Raw genomic sequence first — 21,981 nt, forward strand, 5'->3', positions numbered from 1 at the left:
TACGCAGTCTAATGTATCAATCTCTGAGGGCAAAGCGCTAGTTCTGATGCGCTGTGCCCATTTTACTCCTGCAACTGGTTGATGCGCCAGTTCTGTTAAACACAGACATACAATTCATCAAATTCCATGCTGCAAGTGTCTGGGCCACTTCCAGTGAGTTCAGGTACTGGAGCAGGGATAGAGACTTTGATGTCCCTCAGTCTCATGCAATAGGAGGCCAGCCAACAAGCCCTTGGAGATCACTTGGAGGATAGGCAGAGCCCAGCTCTCCTTCAGGGCAGTCAGAGAAAAGCAGACAGCAGAGAAACACCAGAGAAAAGCAGGCCTTCCAAGCCTGCAAGCCAAAGATAAGTCATTTAAGCAGAACAGCAGTCCTTCTGACATAGATTCAGTTCAAGATCCAGAAGTGCCTGATTTTGAGTGGGGCGTGTTGGTCAGAGACCCAGACTTATAGCCAAAAGTGCCTTTGATGCTGGTTGGTGAATTCAAAGCAGCTCTCTGAAGTGCACAGCTTCCTCTTTCAGCCCAGTCCTGTCCTCCAGGCTATCTATAGGGGATAATCAGTCCTTTGTGTGGGGACAGGCCACTGCCTATTCAAGTAAAGTGTTAGACCCTCTGTTGCACTCTGCCCAGGTAAGGCCATCAGAATACAAATGCATGTTGATGGCTACTCAGACACACCTATCTTTTCTGGGTTGTGGCTGTCAAGAGGGAATGCAAAAAGTGTAGCTGTCACTTACTCCAATTATTGGAGATGGGCTGTCAGGCACACAACGCAGTATGTGCAGATAAATGTCTACTTTCTTATTGTGAACAAAGCAAACACAAGGAAATGATGTACGGAGCGCTGACACTTTTCAGACACTCACCCCCTGTCACAGATTGGGATGAATGCATCATCATTCTTTAGCTCACTTCACCACTTCAGTTCAGACCCAGCTACATGCAAATCAGTCTTGAACCTGGCTTGGCAGTTCAGGCTGGACTGCTCCCATAAGGAACAGGGTCAAGACTGATTTGCATATGGCTGGGTCCAAACTGGGGTGGTGTGGTAAGCAAAAGAATGATAGATTAAACCCAGATCCTTGTGACCGGGGGTGAATGTTTGCATTGTCCAGCATTCTGTCCAGCAATTGTTTCTTTTGCATACTTTCTTAAAGCATAGCGGCATTTCTAAAATAGCAATGTTAAATTCAACTTCACCAGTAAGTAGGATTTATCACTACCATTCCAAACATACGAAACACAAAAAAGCCTCATTGTAGTGAAAAGTGAAATATGCTGTTTGTCACTATCAGGACACGCAAAACAGAAAAGTACATGTCCTACGTTTTACTTGCATACACTGTGCCCTTAGGGCTACATAGGGCCTACCTTAGGGGTGACTTATAAGTAATAAAGGAGGAGTTTAAGGCTTAGTAAGTAGTTCTAAATGCCAAATCAAAGTAGCATTAAACTGCAAACACAGGCACTGCAGTTGCAGGCCTGAGAGAGGTTTGAAAGGCTTCTTCTGTTGGTGGCACGATCAGAGCTGCAGCCCACTAGTAGCACTACATTTACAGGCCCTGGGTATATGATATACCACCTTACAAGGGACTTACAAGTTAAATAAACAGGTCGATTAAGTATACACCAATTATACACATGTTTAAGGAAGAAGCACATGCTCTTTAGCACTGATTCAGAGTGGTAAAGCGCTCAGAGTCTTAGGACCAACAATAGATTCAGCCAAATGTGGAGGCAAAAAGATTGGGGAAGACCACCCTCGGGCTGACAGGTCAAACACCAACTATTTAAGTGCTCCAGATCACCTGGAAGTAACTCTGGAGGAATGGCACCACAGGGATTATGACTGATTTCCCCCAGTTCACTCTCAGGCCTGTTTCTTCTTTGTAGATTTCTAGAATGCAAATCAGCTGTAGGATCAGTTGGTTTAGGTGCTGAATATAAAGGAGGACATCATACCACATACAAAGAGATGCAGTACCCTAATTCTACACCCCACCTCAAGCCCCAAACCTGCGCATCCCCCGATCTATTTGGCCAGTGTTTCAATCACAAGAGCGAACAGGAGAGTAGACAGCAGGTGATATAGTAATAGTAATAGTAATAGGGGCATTTATATAGCGCTGGGTTTTTACGCGCACCGGAGTGTCCCCGCGCTTAGACCGCTGCGAAACCCTTCCTGGCTTCCCTGAGAGATGGTCCCTTAATGGGTATCTCCGGGGTGAGACCAGGCATCTCCGGCGGTCTGATGGGGCCGTTAGTGAAGATGAGGCAAGCTAGTGCCCAGAGTTGCCGAGTGTGATCGCTGATCAGAGTGGGCACCGAGGCGAGAGAATTATCGAGTCCGCTGACCCTGGTCCTAGAAACCTGCCGCGTCGGGAATCGAACCCTGGTCCCGGGCCGTCCTCTGCTCTCGGGTCTGCCGCCTCTAACCAGTGAGCCACACTACTTCACTAGTAGCCCTGCCAGTGGCCTCTGCCTAGCTGGAACTGTTGTGAGTAAATGGTGTTCACTCTGACCCTATCACATGGCACTGTGTATAACATCTTTACAGACTGAAGGACTTTAGGGCCAAAATTAATCTTTTCCATGATGCGTGGAGGAAAGGTCATTCAATTGAGTCGAAGGCCTTCTCTAAGTCCAGTTGCATCACTAGGAATCTCACCTGTTTCAGTACCCTGGTGCTACGGCCTTTGCAAATATTTTGGTTTAAATATTACTTAGGGGAATCAGGCTGTAAAATGCACAGTCTGTAGGTGGCCTATATGGTTTGGGGAAAACTACAACTGAGGCCCCCTAGATATGATAGGGAATTATCATAGCTGTACCTGCAGCTTCGACCATTGTAAAGAAGTGAGAGAGAAGTGTTGGTGTAACCTTTTCTGCACTTGAACCGGGCACCTTCTCAGAATGCATCTCCTGCAAGGCTGAAAATAATTCCTCCTTCGACAGAGGTGCATCCAAGTCCTGCAGCATGATCAGGTCCGCAGCTATGGGGTGTTGTTGCTCCACGTGCCCGACGTGTTTGATTGGTAAAGTTTCTCATAGTAATGTGTGCAGTCATTGCCGATTGCCTCAGCAACATTTGTCACCTCACCGTCGGGCCCCATGTCTATGGGACAAACCTGTCTGCCAGAGTTGGTTGCATACCTGTGTAGCAATGTTCCCATATTCTCGCTGTTTTTGAGAATCGGACACTGCTGCCCATGCAGGGTCTGCTATTCTGTTCCCCTGAAGAACTGCTTTCCTTCCCTCCCACAATGTGATTGGGGAGACATCTGTTGTGGCGTTTGTTCTGAGGTAAAGTTATATCTTTACCTTCATGTGTTCCAAAAATCTAACATACTTCAGTCACCCAACCTGAAGGTTTCAGTGCGTATTAGACCTAGGCATCCCCAATTAGTTAAATCGGTCAGTGGTCCAATGGTACCCTTCTGAGAAATCGGAGTCCAGCAGTGAAAATAATACATACTGACTAGTTCTTTGCTTTCCATTGATTGCAAAGCATCAGGGACTCCACCCATGGCACCAGGGTTGAGCCTCTCTTTTCACATCAAGTTGTGGGTGCATGACATTATTGAAGTGGCCTGCTACAATAAGGTCCCACTCCGAGACTGTGGTGATAACTGTCATCAGATCTTTCATTGTGGTCGCCTGCAGGTTCGGTGAAATATGCACAGACACTACCATCCATAGGATGCCATTCAGGAATTGAGTAACCACCAAATATCTATCCATGGTGTCTCACATAGCATGCGTGACCATCAGGGGAAAGGTAACTCTTGTTGAGCACCTAGTAAACCCTGCATGATATACGCAGTTAAAGCCATGCTGTACCAAAAAGGAACCCCTACTCCCAAGCAAATATGTCTCTTGCAACAATAGAACCACCAGGGTCAGCTTGTGGACCTATTGAGAATTGTTGTGCATTTTATTTTATCCAGCAACCCACTGACATTGCAAGACAACAGCTTTTAGTGGATGGTTTTGTTGTCAGAGGTCTTGGCGAGTCGTTGAGCCCGTTTGACTAGGGTCCGTGGCCGTGTAATGTGTCTTGCGTGAGGCATAGTGTTGCAACCGAAATCAGCCCTATAGTACGCAACTTCAGGCGCGGCTGGCACAGGTAACAGCGGTGGGGTGTGAAGGGGTGGGAGGGATGAAGTCGGCAGAAAGTAATCACCATAGTTTTGTGTAGCTTCGCTCCAAGCAAGCCCCTCTATCTGGAGGCAATGTGTCTCTTCTCCATAAGTGAATGAGACAACATTTGTAGCTATACATGGAGGAAAGGAAGGAAGGGTACCAAAATTCTCCTGTCTGAGGAGGATGCTCTACGTCTGTCCTCTGGTTGTGACCAGAGTTGCCCTCCTATCAGTCTGCTACACTTCTTCTTAGGGTGGGATGGTTGACCCCCTACAGTCTCCCGAGATGTCATTGGCTCCTTTGTTTATATGGGCAGTTATTTCCTCTCCACTGCTCACTCCCAGGCCTCTTCCGGGCTCTCAAAGAAAATGGTTCTCCACTGTGACATTAATTTCAATTTGGCAGGTTATATCAGCATATATTGAATGTCCACAGCCCTGACTTTCTACTTAATCTCTAAGAAAGATTTACAAAGGAGCTGCACTTTAGTTGTGTAATAAGGGAAGAGTATAACCCTGGAGTTGGTGCAATGGATGTCTAGATGTTGGCGTACCTGCCACAGGATATATTATCAGTTCACAAAGTTCAGTACCCTGATGACAATGGCTCTAGTGGGTCCCCCCCCCCGGTGGAGGCCTTAGGGCAACCACCCTGTGTGCCCTTTCCTGAACAAAGTAGGGGGAAAACTCACAATCCAGGATCCATGAGGAATTTCTCTGGGTGCTGGTTTTACATGCCCTCTGGGAGGCCCACCAGCCATAAGGGCAGAGAAGGGTCACCCCCTACACCTGATACAGGGAACATCTGCCTACGCTGGTCCAGGACAGGGGCCACGCCCTCTATCCTCTTGAGACACCACAGTGAGGTGGAGTATTGCTGTACTTGTTTGACCGTCCAAGCCCAGTGTTTGCTGTAGTAGTCTCCCAGGATCTCTGGGCTCCTGGGGGGTCACCTCCTGAGGGGGAAGCTGTGTGCCCATCTCCTACCTTTGGGGTGAGACGTCATGTGCGGGTTTTCACCCACCCAGGCTGCAATCGTAGTCCTGGATTCTCATGTTGCTCAGTCTGTCTCATCTACCCTCGTCAGCCAATTTGGCTGGGCTGTCACAAGCCCATGTGGCTGCCTAAAGGTGAAAGGGGGTCCCTACCTCTCTTCTCCATGTGACTGTTTCTTCTGACTCGCTGTGCCCCAAGAGTGAATGCTGATGTAAACGTGGGTCGCTGCTGTGGGATTGCAGCTCCAGGTTGTGTCCGTTAGCGTCATGCCAGTCTCACGGCAGGGCGTTGTTTGCCTAATGCGTTTCTCTTGTCCCCGGCTTTCTGTAAGCTGAAGGGGAAAAGCGCGGAGGCCGCCTCATGGATTTTTGCCTCAGAGAAAAGGTTGCCCCATAGTCAGCTCTTCCAGGATGCAGTTGCAGTCCTGGCTACTTATAGCGCCCAGCCCATCTCCTCCACTTTAAGGTACCCGTTCCGCTATTACGAGCTACCGCTTGGAAGTGAAAACAGCTTTGTCCCACACCCCGGCTAATCAGCTGTCTTCTCTCCCTCGCTCATCTCAGGAATCGATGCAAAGAGGGGTTTGCCACGGTGGGTTCACAGCTCCAGGTGGAGTTTGCCACCGGCAGGCCACCTCTCGGCAGGCCATACGCACACCCATGTTGTCAATCACCAAAATGATCTCTCTCATCCCGGGCTCCCTGGATGGGCCAAAGGGGGTGAATATGAGGGCCATTTTTCAGGTGCTTGCAACCGAAAAAAGGTCGCCTAAGGGTCGGATTCAGCACGATTCTCAGAGCAGACACCAGATTGTTAAAAATGTGGCCACAATCCTAGGGTGCTTGGCCACAACCCCCCCCCCCCCCCCCCCCGTAATTTCTTCCCTGATGCTCTTTACAAAGTAGTTGAGGAGAGTGATATGTCAATGGTAGATGATCCCTTTGGAGCCAGGATGGTATTCATCAATAAGGTAGAAAAAGGTAGAAAATGTATTGTTTAGGAGTCATATAAGATTTCTTGAGTAAAGAGCAGGGTGAGCACTTCTAGTAGCAGTACACTTGTACACTGCCAGCTCACCATTATTCACTATTTCTGCATCTTTGATCTATTACTCACAAATAGAAACATTTCACTCACACATATCTTCTACTTTAAAAGGTGATGAACACAAGGTGCTATGGATGTGAAATGCCAAAATAGGAAGCAAGCATAGTATGCAGTTACTTGTACAATTTTTTTTTCTCCATTTTTAGTTGTTTGAGGTGTGCAGCGTTTCATGACTTCCATCTCTGGAAACTTATAACAGTCCACATTTGTTGACAATGGTCTTGGTAATGCTGATCTTTTTTATTATATTTTCAGTATCCATATAAACTACTTGAAGAAGTAACACCACCGGAACACAGAGATGCCTTCAACATCCCCACCTTAGCAGCTGAGAAACATGTGAGTCTTCTTTAAAATACCATAACATCATGTTTATGTGCCTCCTCTCTCGGACTCAGTTTCTTCCATTCCATCTTCACAAATCAAAGTAAATCTGCAAGATATCACAGGAATAACTGCCTGTGGAAAATGCACTCCATTCTCAGAAACAAAGGAATTCTTTACGATACTAGCAAGGAGTGAATGGTGTAGCAACTCAATCCGTCTCTCAGCCACTGGTACCCTTAGAAAGCTAGAGCTGATTTCTTAATTTCAAAGACGGTTTTAGTGCATAGAGTAAACAGACAGAGTTGGAATCTATCTCCTGCTGGTAACAGGGATTAATTAAAACAATTGTCTTGACTACTAGACAAACCTCTTCTGTGAGAGATGAGAAAACAATACACTGGGTTGATCCTACTTGTGGACAAGCAAGAACTTATGGGCTCAAAAATTCCATTTCACTCTAGGATCAAATTTTGCCTCACTTCTAAACTAGACAAAGGAAACAGCTGGCATTGGCTTTGAGCAAAGAATAAAAAAATCTTCTCCTAAAAAATTGGTCACTCCCAGATTTCGCAGGTGCAAGTGGGGTGGCCGCTCCGTTTCTGTGGCAGCCGTAAAACTCTGGAAATCTTTGCCCCTTCTGATATCCAAGGCAGACTCCCTTCCAGTCTTTAGGAAGCTCTTGAAGACCTGGGACCAGATGCATGACCCATTTTTGCATGCACAAATGGGTTAGCGACCTGTTTGCACATGCAAAATCTAATAGGGCCATGTACAAACCCTATTTAGCAGGTAGCAATTTATTTGCAATTTGATAAATAGGATTTGCAACTCACAATTAGGATGGGGCATTCCGAGGGTGTCCCTTCCTAATTGCGATTTGCTACCCTATGTAAGGATGTTTTGCGATTGCAATTGCAGTCACGAAACACTCACAATTTACCGCCCTCTTCAAGAGGGTGATAATGCACTCTCAAATGAGAATGGTGTCCCCAGGGGACCCTTCCACTTTGCAAATGCAGGGGAAAACAAAAACGTTAATTTGTAAACACATCCAGTTTTCCTTTAAGGAAAACGAAAAGGGGCTGGATTAAAAAAAAAACTGCTTTATTGAAAAGCAGTCCCAGACATGGAGGTCTTCTAAGTTGAGCAAGTCGCCATACCTTTGAAGGCCAGCCATTCTTACTGGGGTCGCAAACTGCGAGTGCCTCATGAATACTGATGAGGCATGTATTGTGCAACCCCATTGGGAATCACAAACAGTGTCTCTGACACTGTTGTACATGGCATTTAGCGACTCGCAAATTGCGACTCGAAATTGAGCGTAATTTGCAAGTCGCTAAATGCCCCGGTCGTACATCTGGCCCCTGGTTATTTGCCTCCTAGCAGGTTGTTGTTGCTGTCACTTCTCCCTGTTCACTTAGCGCCTTGACACCAGCTGGTATAAGTGCGCTTTATAAATACTATCCTATCGTATTACCTAGGATCAACCAGTTTTGCCATTTTAGAGAGAAATATATCAACAGTTTTACAAGTCTAAATAGCTTTCTTGTTTCCATTCTCTCTATCTATCAGCTTGAGAACATGATCAAAATGATGAACAGCACTCTCAGGTTGTGCGAGTTCATACTATCTACAGAGGGCGAGGTAAGATTTTGATGCTTTTTTCTGTCAATGTGAGAGAGAGTGTGAGTACTATCCAATTGAAAGAATCACACAACTAACCGTTACTAATCAATGTGGTCTCTGGAATGTAATGTAAATGTAAGGTGGATTTGTAAAGCAGTGCTTGTCACCCATGAGGGTATCCAGGGGTTTCTCCCATCCTATTATGGGTTTGCTTTACTTGCCAAATAATCCATCCTATGATACACACTTTGCAGTTTTCCACAAATAAATGTTTGGCTTGTTTAGAAGGATCAAATATAACACATGGTGCTGCGCGGTGGCAAACGTTAACTACTCACCTGATTGTTTCACCCTAGTGTTATATTGGTACTAGAGAGCCAGAACGTCTTGTGAGAACAGCATTAATATGTGATGAAACAGCAAAATAGTATTATCACAGAATGCACTACATTATGTTGCATCATTTTCACTGTGTTCAATAATTTGGCCTTCCAAATGTGTCTCTGAACATGAATATTGTGAGGCACTAATATCATTGACAAAAAGTCGAGAGACAAAATGTCAAAAGGTATTTGCATAGATTTTCTGTACCTAATTCCACATCTGTGTACCAAAAAAAACATACACATATATCTTCATTTATGTGGCGTTAATAATGGCAAATGTATGCATCCCTCTGTGCATTTACCATTCGATATTTTGTCTCTCTATATTTTGTCCACTGTTTTACTGTGCCACAATATTCTTGTTCTAGATATTAAAGAATGCAATCGGCCCTTCATAGTCTTAGAATTCCAGAACCACTTCTGATGGAAGACATTTGATTAATGTTTTAAATTGCATTACAGTTGGGTGTGTAGAAAAATAAGTAAATGCATAGGTTTTCAAGAGTCTTGGGAAAAAGTTAAATCAACATACGACATGGCGAGACTGAGGCTCACATCCCAATGGTGCTGTAGAAGGAGCGTTTCTGGGGTAGGGTCATTCAAAGGAGTCCTCATCATATAAGAAACACATTTATGTTGATTAAGATTGGGTGCAAAACCTTTTAAAAGAGAAAGACTTTGTTTATATGAATTAATTACATGCATCATGTGAGAATAGAGCTCCCAAGAGCTTGACTGTCATCCCTATATGGATGCTTTGGGATTGCCACAGAAGAGCAAAATAATAAGGCAAATCTAGTTCAGATGCAAGGGGGGCCCGATGGGTAAGTAACATTATCTGCCCCCTAGAGTCCAAGACTGGTGTTTATCAGGTCGCGGTCAGATTGTTATAAATAATCTGAATGAGTACAAAACTCCTACTGGCTGTTTAGAGACTTCAAAGAGTAGTAGAATTCTGTGGAGTAGCTCCTGCGTGGGAGAGGTTGTGACACTGGAGAAGAGATGAGGCCGCTACTGGAGTACAATATTGTATGGAAGCACATTTTTATGAACTGTCTTACCTCTTGTAGTGTTTAAAGAGGCATAATCTCTTCCCAGCTAACTCCCCCTTTACCTTACTTAAAGTTATTTAAATTCTTTGCCAGCCAACATTTAAAGCAAGGCAAAAGATATTTTATGAGCTCATGGTGCCTCCACGTTGCTTGCTAGACTGTGAGGATGGGCAATTGCCTACTTTACCAATCTGACCTTGTACCTTTCAACTTTCAGGTTCCAGCCGAAATGCCATCTTTCGATTCTGACCACTGTGACTGATATCACTGATCACATTTATGGAGGATCCCTCACCATTTCCTTTCTTTACATATTTATTTAAATAAACATTTATTATATACCTATTTATGTATTCCATATTTATTTGTTTTATTCAGCAGCAAATGGTATACCTCCATTGATATCTTTTTTTAGTATTGTATTTATTAACCACTTATTGATGCCTTATTATTAACTTGTATTATATTATAAAACTCAATACAAATTTTCAACACAAAAAATATGTGTAATGTGAATGTTCCTACCCACACTTAACTGAAGGTAAACATTGTCCATTTTTTGTTTGTTATGCATTTTAAGGTGCCCTTGGAACATAATAAATTAAATAAAGAAAATCCATACTCTTGCCTTTAATGAGAGCTATCATATATTCTTGGCTACATGACTGGCATAATCCTTCAAGATAGAGTTTTAAAACTAAGTAGGTGTGGGGCATATTGCAACACTCTTGAAAAGGCACACTCAGCATGGTTTTTTAATGCATAATTTAAGATTTGGGTGGAACATGTTTCTTAAATCACATTCCCAAATTTGAAACACAGGGACACACTGGTCTTTGTCTATGAATTTGCTTGGTTCAGACATGTGCAAGAGAAGCAACATGAAGAAAAGAATTCTGTTTATTAGCTGGGCAGTAAACTCTGCTGCACTTCCGGAGTTTGCAGAGTATTTCCCACTCTGTGCCCCGCACAGAGCACGGAGATCTGAAAAACTCTGCAAAGTGGCATGGAGTGGAGTATTTCCTCTCTCCTGGCTCACCGAGGCTTGACTATCTCCTGGCGAGAATCCTCAACATGGGTGGTCACAGCAGATCGTTACTGCTCATGTTGAAAAACCGGCCACTTGCATTGAGGAAGCTGCCACTCAAGTTAAACATGTTTTCAATTGGCAGAAAGAAGCTTGCTCCTCTTGCTCTGCTTGTGGTGCTGTTCACGCTGTTTTACTTCTTGTGGTAAAAATCAGCAGCATGACTTATCTCACTCTGCTGCTTGTGGACCTCCATGGAGCGCTGTGGAATTTTTTGTCACTCAAGCCTACTAATTTGTCCCTTGTTTATGTAAACGCTTATGCCAGCCATTAAAAAGCCATGAAGAATCTAAGAAACCACATTTACACAAATTACCATAAAAAACGAAATCCATGCTGATCACATTTATGAATCTTCTTCAACTATTTTCAACCATCTTCGTTATTTGGGATGTTTCAATGGACAAAAATAATCTCACTGTTTCAATTATTATGTAGTGTCCTTGAGCAGGGTAATGGGCCCATACATCTTTCTTGAGGAAATAAATAACAAAGTAAAAAAAAAGTGAAAGAGTATCTAAGCCCCTAACTTGCAGGAGATTTTTCGCTTTTTACCCCAAATGATTTTTTCGACTCCTGACTCATTCTAAGAAGGAAGAGATGTAACTGAGGATCATATGGCTTCTCTGGCATAAGTAAGAGACAAGGTAATTAGTAAACAAACCCCGTAGCTGTGTGTCTCAAAATGTCCTTTCTTATTGTTAGATTTGGGGGTCTGTAGTTGGCCCAGGTAGGTACTTGTGACAAATAGGGCCCCTTGCCTCTAGTCTGGGTAAGGGGGGTATACTCCTAAAATAACCCCTGCTCACCCTATTGGTAGCTTGGCACGAGCAGACAGGTTTATCTCAGAGGCAGTGTGTAAAGCATTTGTGAACACATACAGTAATCAAGTGACAACACTACAGATGGATACCACACAGGTTTTATATAAAAAATAAGTATTCTTTATATAGGCTTATCACAAGACCACTACCAACAAAAATTCACAATCCTAAAATTAAGATGGTCGTTTTAGCTTAGTTCTCTTTAGTTCTTAAAATGCAACACTTTGAGTCTATGTACCTTAAGATGCGACACGAAGGGCAACGAAAGTGTTGCAACGATGGAAATGCAGCTAATATCCGGTGCAAAGAAATAAAGATGGTGCTTTCTCCTTGATGCGACGCGCTTCCCGGTAATGCGGCGGCATCTGCTGCAATGTCGATCCTCTTCTCCGGCGATGAGCGGCGACAGGCCCTGCGACATGCTACTCGGAGATGCGGCGGCGACTGATACAACGTCGATCCTCTACTCCTACGACACGCTTCCCGGTGAGGCGGCGGCGTCTGCTGCAACATCGATACTCTCCTCTGGCGATGCGAGGCACCTCATGTTGTGAAGAGGCAGCTCTGCGACACACTTCTCGATCTTGAGTCGTGCTACCAGCTCCTTGCGACGCGCAAGTCCCTAAAAAGTCCAACACAACTGCAGGCTCTTCAGGAGAACTCTTGAGGAGCCAGTGGGTGAAGTCTGCTGTGGTGTGGAGTGCAAAAAAACGATGGATTTGGGCCCAGATCTTTTGACTGGGGTGAATGTGTGACATTGATCCACATTCGGTCCATCACTTGTTGTTTTTGCAATTGCCGTCCCTGAGACTTCAGCAGGAGGCAAGCTCTGTTGCAAGCCCTTGGAGAGCCTTACACAAGTTGATGAAAGTACACACAAAGTTCCTCTCACCTTTCTTTGGCAGTTAGGCAACCACTGTAGGCCAGTCCCCCAAGCAGCACTTCAGCTTAGGGATAATCTTTCCTCAGTTTCGTCAGGTTCCTCTCCTCAGCAAAGGTTTTTTCTTGTTGTCCAAAAGTGATCTAATTTCTTGGGATGAGGGTCCCAATATTTATACCCCAAAATTATTTGTCCTCTGAGGGCAGAGGGGGTTTTGCCTAGTCCAAACCAGTTCAGATGTCTTGTGTGGGTTTCCACCCACCCAGGCTGCAATCGTAGTCCTGGAGTCTCATGCTGCTCAGTCTGTCTCATCTACCCTTGTCCATCAGCTCAGCTGGGCTGTCACAAACTCTTGTGGTTGCCTAAAGGTGAAAGGGGGTCCTTATCTCTCTTCTTCTTGAGACTGACTCCTCAGCCTCGCTGTGCCCCAACAGTCAATGCTGAGGTAAAGGTGGGTCTCTACTGTGCGATTGCAGCTCCAGGTTGTGTCCATTGCCGGCATGCCAGTCTCATGGCAGGGCGTTGTATGGACTAATGCGTTTCTCTTGTCCCCGGCTCCCAGCATGGACTTGGGTAAGCCAAAGGGGACAAGGGTTCGGGCCACCTTATGGATTTTTGTATCAGAGAAAAGGTTGCCCCATAGTCGGCTCGTCCAGGCAGCCCATCTCCTCCACTCTAATTTACCCGTTCCGGTATTACGGGCTACCACTTGGAAGTGAAAACAGCTTTGTCCCACACCCCGGCTAATCAGCTGTCTTCTCTCCCTCGCTCATCCAGGAGTTGATGCAAAGGGGTGTTCGCCACTGTGGGTTCACAGCTCCAGGTGGTATTTGCCACCGGCAGGCAGTCTTCCGGCAGGTCATATGCACACCCATGTTGTCGATCACCGAAATTATCTCTCTCATCACAGGCTCCCTGGATGGGCTCAGGTGAGTCAAAGGGGGTGAAAATAAGGACCATTGTTTGGGTGCTTGCGACCGAAAAAGGTCGCCTAAGGGTCAGATTCAGCAGGATTCTCAGAGCTGACACCAGCTTGCTTAAAACGCGGCCACCATTTTAGGCTGCTTGGCCACGCCCACCAGTAATTTCTTTCCTGATGCTCTTTACAATGTAGGGGAGGAGAGTGATATATAATGGTAGGTGAGCCCTTTGCAGACATGATGGTATTTATCAGATAAGGTAGAAACTGTATTCTTTTTTTTTTTTGCAAGACCTTTATTGTCATTTGATAATCGTACACAGCCAGGAGCCTACAACCCTGGGGCCGGCTGCGAGGTAAGAAATAGGACAAGCCAATGAAGGAGTTACACAGCCCTTCAGCCGACAACGCTAGGTCCGGTGGCTTAATGCATTACATGAAGTCTTACAGTTTTATGGTTCTTTTGTAGATGTCCAACGACAAACAGAAAACAATTACTTAGAAACCTGAAAATGAGACCATTACAATCCAGCTGTCACAACAGTGTAATCTGTATGATTCATGACATGTACAATCCGACGGGACAGTACGGCACACAACCATCACAACATCGACCCTTACATTGTAACTCATGTATATGGATCACTCACGCGCGTCCACATCCAGTGTACCCATATAATCTGTGAAGTAGTCCCAAAAGTTCTTGGGCCTAGATTTCACCGGTAGTTCTTCCTCGTATGTTAACAGCTTATCTCTACAGCTGGACATGTCGTGTAGCCATCTGGATGCTTTTGGCACTTTCCTACTGTGCCAGCATTGTGCAATCTGTCTTTTGGCCAACAGTAGGGAAATCACACAAAATTTGCGTTTGGCGGCTTTAAGATGTGGTACGATTCCTAGCAGGCAGGACCGTATTGTGCATTCTACCTCTACCCCTATCATAGTAGAGAGTGTTGTGGTTACCTCCGCCCAGTAGTCTTGGACCTTTAGGCATGACCAAGCCAAGTGTGCGAAATCTGCGCCCTCCACCCCACATCTCTTACACCTGTCTTCTACTTGTAGGCCAAATTTACACATACGCGCAGGCGTGTAGTACGCCTGATGTACAAACTTTTAATGGATAATTCTGAGGTTGCCATTAGGAGTGAGGATTTGTGTTAATGCGCAAGTTTGCTGCCATTCTTGGTCTGTCAGTGAATCCTCTAATACCGTGTCCCATCGTGCTTTAGCCTTCTCAGTGGTGTGTGGTATCTCAGCCTGTGCTGTGGAGTATAGTCTTGATACTAGGTGCGATAAGTCTTGGGTTTCAATGAGCAGCTGTAGTGTGTCTAAACTATCTGGTTCGTTGGGGAATGTAGGATAAAGTTCTTTCAGTGCGCGTTTCAATCTGAGGTGCGTGAAGTGGAACATGGGCGACTTGTTTTGAATATATGTTAGGTCCTCAATGTCAAGAAATGTGCCCTCATGAAACAGGTCACCCATTCTTTCTATGCCCACTTGTTGTAATAGTGACATGCCCACTTTTTCACCTGTGACCGACAACGCCTGATGGTGATGTAATGGCATTGCAGGTGCATATAGCGGGGTCTTATGTGCCAGTTGCCCGAGTTTCTGCCAGGCTTTGACTGTGGTGTCGATAGTGTTGATGTCTTGAGCATGAAGGGGTTGTCTGACATGAGACAGGATTGCTGTCAATGGGATTGGTTCTGAAGGACTGGGTTCTTTAAGACCCAGCGGTGCCAGGGCACAACACCTGAAACCTTCGTGGGTAACCTGCTCCGGCGTACGAATCACAGAGACACGGGACACTTCCTTCGGCGTCAAAGATTCAAGGTTTATTTGCTGCAGGGAACACAGAAGTCACGACAAGTACACCACGTGCAACTTGGGGAGACTGCTTCAAATTGGTTCTGTGGATCGCTCCTTTTATACAGTTTTTACCCATAAGACAACATGGCACACAAAAGTTTACAACCCGGTTCCCATCATTATCCCCCAGAGGGGTCGCTTTGGTCATTTTGATACACATGAGGTCCGGAACATAAGTGCGGAAACATTTGGTGGTTCCCAACTGTAAAAACCCATCTTCCCACCATTAGCGAATTCCAATCAGCAGTAAAACGGATCGAAATAGGAACAAGGACAGGTGTAGAGGAAGACGGAGACAGTGGGGAGATCGGAAAGGGTGTAAAAGGGGAGGTATCGGGAAACACGAGATACAGGCATCAAAGGGACGTGCCTAATGAGATGCACGGCTGAGACAATAAGTCCGTGCGGCAAGATGAGCCTCGAGCGGCGCCATCTGCCTTACAGTAGCATCCCCCTCGTCATAAAGACACTTACAAAGAACATGTGTCTTCCGCAAATATCTTGGGAGTCCCAGGGTCGCGAAGCGGACAACGTCCGTTCGCTGGCTACTTGAGGGCAAGAGACAAAATGGATGCCGTATCTAAGACGGAACCCGTGGGTACAGATGAAAAACCCACATAACAAACGAACGGTTTAAGTTAGCACAGCGAAACTGCGCACACTTATTAAACTCGTCATTTGCGGTTCATAGATATCAGACTCGACTATATTCGTGCGAGTTAAAAACACCACTTACAATTGTCACGGAACCTCAGACGCTCCTTTTGCCCTCATGTAGGCAAGCACTAGTCGGAATCATATTCGATATTCATCAAACCATCAAGATGTTGCTGTAGCATAGCTCTGTCCAACCGAGTCCCCTTGGTAACAGGTGGTTGAAACATCCTTGCACGTAAGAGCCACCAATGGTTTCGCTAGCAATGAAAAATTAGGAATCCATTGCCTGCAGTACGATGTAATACCTAGAAAGGCACGCACATCTCTTTGGGTTGTTGGCACAGCCATTCGCGCAATCGCTGCAATTCTCTCTGGGGTCAACCTCCTTCCCTCCTTTGACAATAAGTGACCTAGGTAGGTTACTTCTTGACAACAATATTGGAGTTTAGTAGGTGACACCTTGTGATTTAACTCACAGAGATGTTGCAGCAACGACACCGTAGCAATTTTGCAAATGTCCTGAGTATCTGCAGCTACCAATAAGTCGTCGACATATTGGATTAAAGCCGCACCAGCCGGCAACCTAAACGCATCCAGTTGACCCTTCAAGGCTTGACTGTAAATCGATGGACTTTCACAGTAGCCCTGAGGAGCGCGTTTGAACCGGAAGCTGCGTCCACCAAGAGAGAAACCGAAAAGGTCCCTGCTCTCCTCGGCAATCGGGATGCTGAAAAACGCATTTTTCAAGTCAATCACCGAAAACCATGATGCAGAAGCTGGAATCAGAGTCAGTAGCGCCGTGATGTCAGGCACAACGGGGAATTGAGGAACCACAATTTTATTCACCTCCCGTAAATCGATAACAAAGCGATAAACAGGCGGTTTTGAAGGATCAGTACGTTTAAGAATGGGCAGTACAGGGCTGTTGCACACGTTTCCCCGAGTCTCCTCAATAACGTCTTTCTCGATCAAATCATAGATGATCGCTAACAGTGCTCGTTCACCATCAAGGGAGATACGATATTGGGGAATACGTGGCAATCGCACATTCGATTTCAACTGAACAACATAAGGGGAGATATCAAGTAGGCCCACATCATTTGGACCCGTTGCCCACAGAGACGCAGGAAGAGAACTCAATTCCGGTGGGAGCTTATCGAGGGACAAATACATAGGAGAGACAACCCTCTCTCCTAACGTAAGCTTTACACCCGCAGGAGAACAATACAAAGTTGCGTACAAACGTTTAAGCAAATCCAGGCCCAGTAGATTTTCACCACAACCTGTGGTTAGAATCAATGGAGCTTCTAGCTCACGTGGCCCAATTTTAAGGGGCAAAGGGCACGAAACTGGATTGCGAACGGGGGCGCCAGAGAATCCAACGGAAACATTTGTTAAGCCAGACAAAGGTGCGCCAGGGAGTTTCGAATGCATGATAGAACTTTTCGCTGCACCAGTGTCCAACAGAAAAGGCTCAACGACGCCCGATGTAGCAACTGCGACGTAAGGCCCTCTCTGATCAACCGGAACTGATACCACTCCCTCTCCTTGTCTTTGGCTGTCCTAGTAATTACTGTTGTCAGTTCCCTGATCGACGTAATAATCGTCTACATTGTACTGCGCAGATCGCCCTTGCGACGAACCACGTTGGTCGAAACAATTATTAGAATTGGATGAGTTATCTGAGCGATCGTTCTGAGCACCACGACCTCTACCACGTGATGCCTGCTGCAAACCACCACGACCTCCTCTAGATGAGTTACCACTGTTACGTTCATTTAGAACGGGACAATTGAATTTAATGTGACCCTCTTGTCTGCAATAAGCACATTGATTGTACCCTAACGAAGATCTCTGGGAAGAGGAGTCATTACGATTTTGAGATCTATTCGATTGTGGCTGCGATCTATTCTGTTGCGAATTATTCTGATTCGACCGTGGAGGATACGCTTGCTGAAGCAGCACTTTAGTTTTTAGCTCCTTCGTCTTTTTATCAGCACGGTCGCTTTCTTCCTTTTCTCTATTCTCATAATATTGTGCCGTAGCCAATATCTGAGCTGAGGTAGAAACGGCCCATGCACTTTCTGAATTCTTCAATTTATTGCTCAAACCGGGCAATAAGTTTGAAACAAATTTATCCACGAACAACCTTTGACCACCCTCAGTGCTCATATCCTGCCCACTATGGTCGATGAATGCCTCCTCGAACCTCGTAAAGAAGTCGGAAACACTCTCGTCCTTCTTTTGCTTACAAGCTGACAATTTGTCCCAATTTACCCTCATAGCTGGCATAAGAGTTTTCATTAGCGTTATAATTCTTTGAGGAAGGGCAGTGATCAACTGCTCGGGTTTAGCACCACCAACTTGTCGCGCATCTGCCGCCACAATGGCAGCCCAAGCACCACCTAATTCGTTTGCGTGATTTTCCTGACGAATCTTAGCCCATACCGGTTGCGGTACGACATTGCCGAACAACATATCGATATCGGCTAGATTCATTATCGTAGCATCTACGAGCTGCGATAATTCTTTATAATACCCTGCAGGGTTTTTGCGAGGGTCAGGCAAAGATTGCTTCACCTGTAACACTTCCGATCTCTTCCATGGGAGATGTATCCATACTCTCTGGAAAAACGGGGGGATCGGAGGGGCAGCTGCGGGGTTACCTGGCATCCAAACCGGCGGAACTTCACGCATGGGATATTGGCCAGACTCATCTGTCTGTCTTTCGACATCCTCGACAAACAAGGCTTGAGGTATAGGAGCGGGACGAAAAGATAGCAACCGTTCAACAGCACGTCGAACATTAGTATCCACTATCAGTCCAGTCGAAAACTGAAGCTGTAGATCAGACAAAGCGGTCAGCACCTCGTCAGGCGCGTCGGCCGATATCTGATCACGAAGAACCTTACACATTTCCTCAAACACAAATCTCTGGGTTGGTATATTGAACTGACAAAACGTGTCGAGTACAACACGTGGTGGATTTCTAAGGGGGTGCGTCATTCAACCCATCGCCATATTATATAGCGAAGCACGTTCCCTATTACCAGGAAGCTGACTACGTCTCTGAGGACCATCGGAACCAGCGGACCCTAGAACAGGTCCAAGCGAATGAAAGAAGCTAGCCGCAAGAGGAGAATTACGACTACGAGTAGAAGGAGGAGTATAGGACACAGGACTGACAAGTGAAGGAGTAGAAACAGTAGCAACAGTAGGGGTTAACAAAGCAGGAGCAGTAGCGTGAGCAGGAGTATGTGGAAGCGGAGGAGCAGTAGGAATGGAAACAGACGAAGGAGCAGGAACAGTCGGAAGAACGGGTGCAGGTTGAGGAACAGGCAAAGGAAGAATAGGTGCAGGAACAGGTACAGGGGGAATCACAGGGGCTGTGGTACCCTGTACGTATGGAGGTGGCGACTTCATAAGATAGGACATTAAAGGATCCTCAACTGACTCATCCTTCGTTTCCGACTCCGTAGGCAAAGCGGGATAACATTTATCTACGGTCATACGCTGTAATCTGTCAAACAGTTCCTTTTCCCTAACCTCCTTATCATGCTGGAACTGCTCTGCTTTCTTTACAATGGTACCAGCAGTATCTCGCTGATTTCGTTTAGTCTGTCTGATTTCTTTCTGTCGGGCTTCTTTACGCCACAACCGAAAGGCATCAAACATGGCCGGCCTTGACTTTTTCGCGAACAACTTAACCTCTAGATTATCTAAGATCGGGGCCTCGAAGCTACCGTGAGGTGGCCAGCGAAGGTCACCATCCTTTTTTGTATATTTGATCCAGTATTCATTAAAAGTAATCGGGCCTAGCCCATGTTTACTGTAGAGCTCATAAGTGGGAGTTCCAACCGGAGGTATCGGACACGAGTCCTCCAGTCGGGAATCCGTACCACAAGGCCTGAAACAACTAAACAAAGTACTACGACCAGGCATCTTGCACACTAGCCGAGTTTCACAAACTTCAAGGGTTACGGGATTTACCAAGTCCCAGCAAAGAACAAAACCCTCGGTTTTTGGCGGCTGCAGTCGTCAAACAACACAACAAAGTACGCTAGCAAAGTGTCACCGACAAAAACACTCACACAGCGTTAACAACAAAAACACTCGCTAAAGTGTCAACAACCAAGAACTCTGGGAGCGACCCACAAATACTTAACTCAAAGATCGATGGCGTCACCAGGAAGGCCCGTCAATCGTCTCGCTATACCAAGGTCTACGCCAGGCGCCAAAACAGGTCTACAGTCAGGGCAGCAGTCCGTCGCAGCCGTCAGGAGGCGGGAATCTTCGCGGGAAAAGTCTTCGGGCCACTTATTTCGACAACAGGATCGATGAAGCGGAGTGCACCTTCCCTCGGAGATTTCACACGAAGTTCCTCACGATCGTCGGGCTTGGACCGGTACCACTGATGCAGCCCCACGTTGGGCGCCAACTGAAGGACTGGGTTCTTTAAGACCCAGCGGTGCCACGGCACAACTCACAGAGATGTTGCAGCAACGACACCGTAGCAATTTTGCAAATGTCCTGAGTATCTGCAGCTACCAATAAGTCGTCGACATATTGGATTAAAGCCGCACCAGCCGGCAACCTAAACGCATCCAGTTGACCCTTCAAGGCTTGACTGTAAATCGATGGACTTTCACAGTAGCCCTGAGGAGCGCGTTTGAACCGGAAGCTGCGTCCACCAAGAGAGAAACCGAAAAGGTCCCTGCTCTCCTCGGCAATCGGGATGCTGAAAAACGCATTTTTCAAGTCAATCACCGAAAACCATGATGCAGAAGCTGGAATCAGAGTCAGTAGCGCCGTGATGTCAGGCACAACGGGGAATTGAGGAACCACAATTTCATTCACCTCCCGTAAATCGATAACAAAGCGATAAACAGGCGGTTTTGAAGGATCAGTACGTTTAAGAATGGGCAGTACAGGGCTGTTGCACACGTTTCCCCGAGTCTCCTCAATAACGTCTTTCTCGATCAAATCATAGATGATCGCTAACAGTGCTCGTTCACCATCAAGGGAGATACGATATTGGGGAATACGTGGCAATCGCACATTCGATTTCAACTGAACAACATAAGGGGAGATATCAAGTAGGCCCACATCATTTGGACCCGTTGCCCACAGAGACGCAGGAAGAGAACTCAATTCCGGTGGGAGATAATTGAGGGACAAATACATAGGAGAGACAACCCTCTCTCCTAACGTAAGCTTTACACCCGCAGGAGAACAATACAAAGTTGCGTACAAACGTTTAAGCAAATCCAGGCCCAGTAGATTTTCACCACAACCTGTGGTTAGAATCAATGGAGCTTCTAGCTCACGTGGCCCAATTTTAAGGGGCAAAGGGCGCGAAACTGGATTGCGAACGGGGGCGCCAGAGAATCCAACGGAAACATTTGTTAAGCCAGACAAAGGTGCGCCAGGGAGTTTCGAATGCATGATAGAACTTTTCGCTGCACCAGTGTCCAACAGAAAAGGCTCAACGACGCCCGATGTAGCAACTGCGACGTAAGGCCCTCTCTGATCAACCGGAACTGATACCACTCCCTCTCCTTGTCTTTGGCTGTCCTAGTAATTACTGTCGTCAGTTCCCTGATCGACGTAATAATCGTCTACATTGTACTGCGCAGATCGCCCTTGCGACGAACCACGTTGGTCGAAACAATTATTAGAATTGGATGAGTTATCTGAGCGATCGTTCTGAGCACCACGACCTCTACCACGTGATGCCTGCTGCAAACCACCACGACCTCCTCTAGATGAGTTACCACTGTTACGTTCATTTAGAACGGGACAATTGAATTTAATGTGACCCTCTTGTCTGCAATAAGCACATTGATTGTACCCTAACGAAGATCTCTGGGAAGAGGAGTCATTACGATTTTGAGATCTATTCGATTGTGGCTGCGATCTATTCTGTTGCGAATTATTCTGATTCGACCGTGGAGGATACGCTTGCTGAAGCAGCACTTTAGTTTTTAGCTCCTTCGTCTTTTTATCAGCACGGTCGCTTTCTTCCTTTTCTCTATTCTCATAATATTGTGCCGTAGCCAATATCTGAGCTGAGGTAGAAACGGCCCATGCACTTTCTGAATTCTTC

The 21,981-nt window shown here is 46.0% G+C and overlaps 1 protein-coding gene across 1 annotated transcript in view; it reads left to right on the forward strand.

Moving 5' to 3' along the window:
* LOC147749143 (maestro heat-like repeat-containing protein family member 1) overlaps positions 1 to 9,901 on the forward strand; it is a 105,714-nt gene extending 95,813 nt beyond the window's left edge. The window contains exons 16-18 of the mRNA XM_086936533.1: positions 6,504 to 6,587; positions 8,148 to 8,219; positions 9,857 to 9,901. Of these exons, the coding sequence (XP_086792659.1) occupies positions 6,504 to 6,587; positions 8,148 to 8,219; positions 9,857 to 9,901 (201 nt within the window). The remainder of the gene's footprint in view (positions 1 to 6,503; positions 6,588 to 8,147; positions 8,220 to 9,856) is intronic.
* Positions 9,902 to 21,981: the final 12,080 nt, after the last annotated feature.

Source organism: Lissotriton vulgaris, chromosome 1_1, assembly GCF_964263255.1.
Source record: "Lissotriton vulgaris chromosome 1_1, aLisVul1.2, whole genome shotgun sequence".
Classification (NCBI taxonomy): domain Eukaryota; kingdom Metazoa; phylum Chordata; class Amphibia; order Caudata; family Salamandridae; genus Lissotriton; species Lissotriton vulgaris.